General features: G+C 27.3%; 1 protein-coding gene across 1 annotated transcript; it reads left to right on the top strand.

Annotated features, from left to right (window-relative positions):
- Positions 1–4,682: 4,682 nt before the first annotated feature.
- LOC108916168 (protein hedgehog-like) lies at positions 4,683–6,120 on the top strand. The gene is made up of 2 exons (XM_018722375.1): positions 4,683–4,713; positions 4,969–6,120. The coding sequence occupies exons 1-2, from the start codon at positions 4,683–4,685 to the stop codon at positions 5,655–5,657; spliced, it is 720 nt and encodes a 239-aa protein (XP_018577891.1). The 3' UTR covers positions 5,658–6,120.
- The last annotated feature ends 802 nt before the right edge of the window (positions 6,121–6,922 follow it).

Genomic DNA, 6,922 nt, shown 5'->3' with positions numbered 1-6,922 from the left:
CCTGTGGGAAGCGTCTGGTGAATTGACATGGAATGACCCAAAATTCGTTAACTAAACTTACAAAGACGTTAACCAGAGGCGAAGTCAGAATTTCGACGCCCCTGACTATTGTGCAAATTCTATTAGTGCTTTTCATTGCCAATTACATTATAGAAATTGCCACATTTTTTTTCAAATTTCAGTAAAGTATTCTACGACACATTTATCTGAAACTTTCGACTTAAAATAGTTTGTCCCGAAATTAATCAGCTATATTGTGCCAGTATATTCTACGACTGTAAACGAAAAAGTTTGTAGCCTCTTAAATGTGAACCCCTGAAAGTTACTTGCTCCAAATATCTCAAGATAAAAAAAATGAATTGCTGGAATTGAGGATTACTTGTTAATTTAATGATTAAAAATAATTTATAAATAGTAAATAAATATTGCTTCATCTTTTCTATGCGGCCTTTTCTTTTCATCAATTTGAAAAATTAGAAATTTTATGCAACTGTACTCTGTACCATTTCGATATTTCGATTATTTTGGAGCAAAAAATGTATAAATACGAAAATATGGGAAACGAAATTTGTGAATACCTAGTCCATATGAAGATTGAATAACATTTATAAAATTTCTAAAGCATCGATATTCTCGGTTTTCATGAAATCATACATTCAAATTGTAATATTACTATTAACTCAGTTTTACTCCAAAATTGTGCGACCTGTCTAAATATACAAGAACATATTTTTACAATAAAATTTTCTGCAGTTTCTATTTTTTTATCGAACAGTAGAAAGAAATATCTGTATACAAAAAGCTGGATTAAAATATTACTAGGGGACGTTCCTGACATAAATTTAGCAATTGTTTTATAAAATTAAAACGAAACAGTGATGACATTTCTAAATTTCATTATTTTATCTTCAATAGTTTCGGAGATGTATGAAAATTAAAAAATAATTTTCAGTGACTCACCTTTAAGAGGACACTTTTTCTATTATTACGCAAGTAAAATATTGCAGGATAATTTCAGGATACCCTAATAATTATAAAGTGTATAATTAATAAAAGGCAAATATAGAAATATTATAAAATATTCTCCATTCTATAGTACACATTGTGCTGTGAGCAGTTTTTTACTTTTAAAAGAGACCTGGTTATGATACTAGCACATCAATAGCTATATATTAAACTGAAATTGTATGTGCTAATATAGATATACTGTTACTGAGGTATTGCATTATACAGTATGTCCACGGTTAGAGTGGAAAAGAGGGAAAATATTTTTATTTTTCATTTTACGAGAAAAAGGCATTCTTAATTTAAATGTTTGTTTGTCTTTAAAATTCGGTTGGCATTGAGAACTTTCATCTTGCATGTACAGGGTGATCAGAAATTCTTGATTAAAATTTTTGCTTATGTTTAAAATTCATGGCATGCATGGAGAACGTTCATCTTGAATGTACAGGGTGATCAGAAAATCGGTAAATATAAAAATCGTTATAGAATAAACTGCCTTTCTTTTTAGCAATACAGAAATATGTTATTAAGGAAAGTTGCTTAGAATTAAAATTTATATTATAATTTCAATTTGCGTATGAATCGGTCTACTTTGATAGAAATAGACAGTAAACAATTTTCATTGTTCATTTTACGAGAAAAAGGCATTCTTGATTAAAATGTTTGCTTATCTTTAAAGACATTTTAAAGATATTTTAAAGACGAGCGAAAATTTTAATCAAAAATGTCTTTTTCTCGTAAAATGAATACAAATTTTTTACTATCCGTTTCTATCAAAGTAGGCTGAAATTGAAATTATAATATAAATTATAATTCTAACCGACTTTCCTTAATAACATATTTCTGTATTGTTAAAAGCAAAGGCAGTTTATTCTTGAACAATTTTTATATCCACCGATTTTCTGATCACCCTGTACATGCAACATGAAAGTTCTTCATGCCAGCCGCATTTTAAAGGCAAGCAAAAATTTTAATCAAAAATGCCTTTTTCTCGTAAAATGAAAAATAAAAATATTTTCCCTCTTTTCCACTTTAACCGTTGACATACTGTATGTTAAATTTGATGATTTAGTCCAATTTATATTTTAGACTTCTGCTGTCATTTACGTTTACGCCCTTATTTATTGTTTATGTATGTGATCACACTAGATTTTTCTGATTATTTTAAACACGCTAAAACAACCAAAAGACGGTTGGACCGGCTAGTAAAGTTAATTTGAGGCAATTAAACTAGCAGCAAATGTCAAATGATAGCATCTAAACTGCATCGTATCGCTTTTCAAGTGGCCGTCGACAGTGTTGTGTTTCTGTAGGTTTGAAATAACAAATGACCGGCTCGTTGGCATTCGATGATAATTTGGTTCAACTTAGTAGGATTGGGTGCCGTTTGGAAATTAAATATTGCTGCTGAAGATAAATCTTATGTTGCCAGAAACCGGTTTACCATATTGTGTTAGCGAAGTTAAATACCAACCATTCTATATTATATCAGAAAAATTCACTAATTATTTCTGGTGATTCTTACTACTTTCCTTAGTCCAACTCAATAGGTGCCCATAAAAGTTTTTTAAATAAATTTTCAAAAATATGAAATAGTTAAATTAGTATTTTTTTTATTCCTCAAATGTTTTCCAAATAATCTGTAATCACATTGTTTATTAATTTAAAGTAACACTACTTTGTCTTAAAAACGGGCTAAAAATTTTTTGTAAACAGAAAATTGGATTGCTGCATCTAATTTCTGAAAATTGTCCTGCATTAAAATATTTAGGATTTGGAACATGTTTATAAAACTGTTTCCTTCTTATAAGAAATTAAATTGATTGCAAAAGTTTAAAAATAATAAAGCAATATATTATGATATACACATACAGAGCATTCTGTTTTGATTATTAAAAAATTTGAGGTTTATAGATCACTAAAACTCTTTGTGGTCACTGCAGTAGAAAACTAGAATCCATTTTCTTCTAGAACGGAATATTTTAGCGACTTATTACAGTATTTCTCTAAATATGATAAAAAACAGAAAAGACGGTTTCTGATATTTTTATCGATTTCTACATTTTAAGTAAAACTTCATTCACCTTACAAAGTGACGGAACTTTCTTAAAACACTGAAATAATTTTATCTATGTACCTACTACAGCAATTCTACTTACTTTTATGTTCAAAATTTGTAAGCCAATAATAGTTCTGACAAAATTAAAATTAACAACTATTTATATGCAAACAGTTTTAATACCGATTTATTATATTTTTTAAATATTTTCTGACTACTCTTGAAAAGATCAGAAAGAAAACTAAATGATTTTATTTTTAAAACTTTATAGTCAAAATCTTATACGTATATGATAACATTTCCATATCCTCTAGAAATTTAAATATGTTTAATTCATTTTAACAAAGTTTTACTTTCCAATTATGCTTAAAAATGTATTTAAAAAGATTTGTAATATTTCAACGCTATAACTGATTTTTGCTATTGTAATTTCTGATAGACTCCACTCACACAACCGTTAACGATAAATAGGTGTAAGTTTCTGTCCCGTAAATTAGACAATTGTATGCACAACTTGTTTCATTCTACTAAGAAAAAATACGTCTTTAAGTAAATTAAATTTTACGAATAGATGTTGATTAGAATACAAGAAAATTCTTATAATAAATATTGACTAATTTGTTTTGTCCATTATTATAGGATATCCCGATTATTATTAAAGATAGAAACTTGCAGTTTTCGCCAATTTTTTTAGATAAATCTTCAGGTCAAAAATTCACAATAATCCGAAAAACCTATTTTAGATATTATTAATGTTATTTTAGATATTAGCACGGGCCGTAAAAGCTTTAAAACCATTATTTTTAACAATAAGTTTTGAAAGATGTCATATGAAATATATAGAACATAAATTTCAGCAAATAAGGGATCAGCAATTTCTTAAGTTTATTTTGATAAATTCCCACTATTTCTCGAATCAGTATGTATGCATTTTTGAATTATTATAATATAAGTAGGTAAATGTTTTCTACAGTGTCAGAAATTAGTAGGTTAAACAGTTAACCACATATTCTTTAGACAAAAATAATGGGACTTTTCGTATGCAACATTCATTTCGGGGCCCCATTTTCAAAATACAGGGTGTCAAATTAAAATGTCATCAAATTTAAAAAATTATTTTTATTAACAACTTCGGTGATACTTATTTGAAATTTAGCACATATTTTGATCTTAAGTCGGCACACTTTTTGTGTAATCTTACAATTACACACTCATCATTCCTAAAATATTAAACAATAGATCATAATAATATAATAGCTTACATTAGAAAAAAAGTCTGTGTTTTAGAAAAATTAAATGTTTTTCCTTTAATAAATATATAGGTAGAAAATATTTTTCAGCNCATACTTAATTATTTTATTTAAGAGTATTTATGTGACATTTGAAATGACAAAATAAACAAAAATTATATGAAATTTTAATTTCAACTGAAAACCGTCAGAGAACCAATTTTATAGTATCGATATTGAATAATACGCATCCCAAAATAGAATCGTAGTAGGCACAACCGGGTGGTATTTGTTGAAACGGATTTTTGTATCTTTAAAAATAAATTTGGCCAGTTTGTTTTAATTAATCTAACACTGAGTAATCGAGTTTTTCCAATTTTTTGTGAAAGATGTGTATAGAAGCAGTATATGAATCAACAAGTGGGCGTGTACTATCAGAGTTTTGATTTTACTCATGCTTGAAAATTAACGATTTGTAATCTAAATCAATTTATTAGGTATACATACATAATACAGGCCAGATAATATATAAAGTTTGTTAACTTGCGATATTTTCTTTTAATATTAGTTTTTTCCCATTAAATGTACCTAAAATAAGTAGTATTTGATTTAATTATGTTATTTACTGATTTTTTTAATAATTCGTACTGATTTAATAATATTTTATATTTTTAGAGTCATCACAAGCAGCGAAATATGGAGGATGTTTTACTGGAGAAGATACAGTTACTACACCAAATGGAGTGAAGAAAAGTTTATCAGAATTGCAAATTGGTGAAAAAATATTATCTTTCGACACTTCAAGCAAAAAATTAGTTTTTAGTGAAGTTATATTATTTTTAGATTATGACCCATTACAGAAACGCAAATTTCTAACAATTTTTTTGGCATCTGGGCGAACATTTACAGTAACTTCTAATCATTTGTTGCTTGTAGGGAATTTAAAGTATACCAGAACAGTTTACGCTGAAAAAGTAAAAATTGGTGATAGCCTTTTAGTTAGCAAATCAAACGGTACCATTTTCGAAGATAATGTACTCGAAATTAAAACAGTTATGAAAACAGGTGTTTATGCTCCACTTACACAGGTCGGCACTATTGTTGTAAATGATATGATAGCATCATGTTATGCAACAATTGATAGTCAATATTTGGCTCACTGGGCATTTTTACCATTACGACTTGTATGGAATATAAAACAGAATTTATATAGTTTATGGTACCCTGTAAAAAAACCTTCAGTTATTTGGTCTCGTGTTTCACCATTAGTTACCCTCAATAAACCTTCAATAGGTGTGCACTGGTATGCTAAGATACTTTATACAACAGCTAGCTATTTTCTACCTTCGCATTTACATAAATAATTTGAAAATATTTTAATTGTTGGCCAGTACGTAAATGTTGATCAAAAATAGCGAAATATGATACAAATACTTTAAAATTTCATTATAGACAACAAATATAAAAAATTATAATTAAAAAAGTTTATTATATTTGAACACTGCTTCAAATGTATTTTAATTTAGTTGTTTCCCATCATTATAAATGTTTATCTAGTCAATTTAAATGTGTTTTATAATAAAATATTATTTATCAGAACCAATACCACTAATTTTATAAAAAAAAAAACAGAAATTAAGGATATGGCAAATATAAGAAGAGTTACAATTTACAACATCACAATTACCCTCCCAGAATCATACGGTCTATTTAAAAACAAGAAAATAGGTAATTTTTATTTTACATTTTTGTTTCAACGAATTCTAATTTCAACTTAGTTGATCTATCAAAAATAGTAATAGAAAATATTTTAATTAAATAATTTAATTAGCCCACTTATATCCTGCATAAATGTTTGTTTATTATAATAGAAAAATAATAGTAGAATATATTATACTTTATTGTATTAAAATATATGAAAATTATTTCTAGAAACTGATACATAAAACATTATTTTTTCAAAACTTTATACATTTTTTAATCATTGCAAATGTATGTATGCTTTGTTGTTGTTATAATTCATTTTGATCGGCGTGTCTAAAATTCTTTCGATTTTTTTATAGTCTATATTATTCACTGAAAAAACTTAATAGAACAAAGTAATTGTGTCAGCAGTTTAGATAACATAATTATACCTAACTTATTTGCTGACAGAATTGAATAATTCTCTATGAAATTGTACAAAGCTGACTTGTTTGAATTGATATGGAAAATAGGTATATACGAAAACGTTGTTCAGCTTTAATGCACATTTGTACAGGGTGATTTACAATATTTTGGCCCCCTTTAACTTTTTTATTTTAAGAAGTATAAAAATATGTGAAATACAAAAGCTGCACGATTTTTTATGAATTTTTCGAAAATGATAGTAAAAAAACAACTGTCCAAACAAAATGGCCGCGAATGTTAACTTTGTTAATTTAAATGGAACACCCTGTATATTTTTGCATATTTGGATAGAAAGTTCCCTGCCGAGCATAGTCATATAGGGTTTGTTGGGTCCATCTCTAAATTGTTAGACCTCTTTCAGACATTTTTGCCTTTTTTACAATTACGTAAGGATTTAGATTTAGTTGCAATATATTTTGACATATCGGACATTGATACGATCCAAAATGCATATAGGTAT

The sequence above is a fragment of the Anoplophora glabripennis genome, unplaced genomic scaffold (assembly GCF_000390285.2).
Source record: "Anoplophora glabripennis isolate ALB-LARVAE unplaced genomic scaffold, Agla_2.0 scaffold1479, whole genome shotgun sequence".
NCBI lineage: Eukaryota > Metazoa > Arthropoda > Insecta > Coleoptera > Cerambycidae > Anoplophora > Anoplophora glabripennis.
Note: the sequence above shows the minus strand (reverse complement) of the source record. Positions and strands in the feature narration are given on the sequence as shown.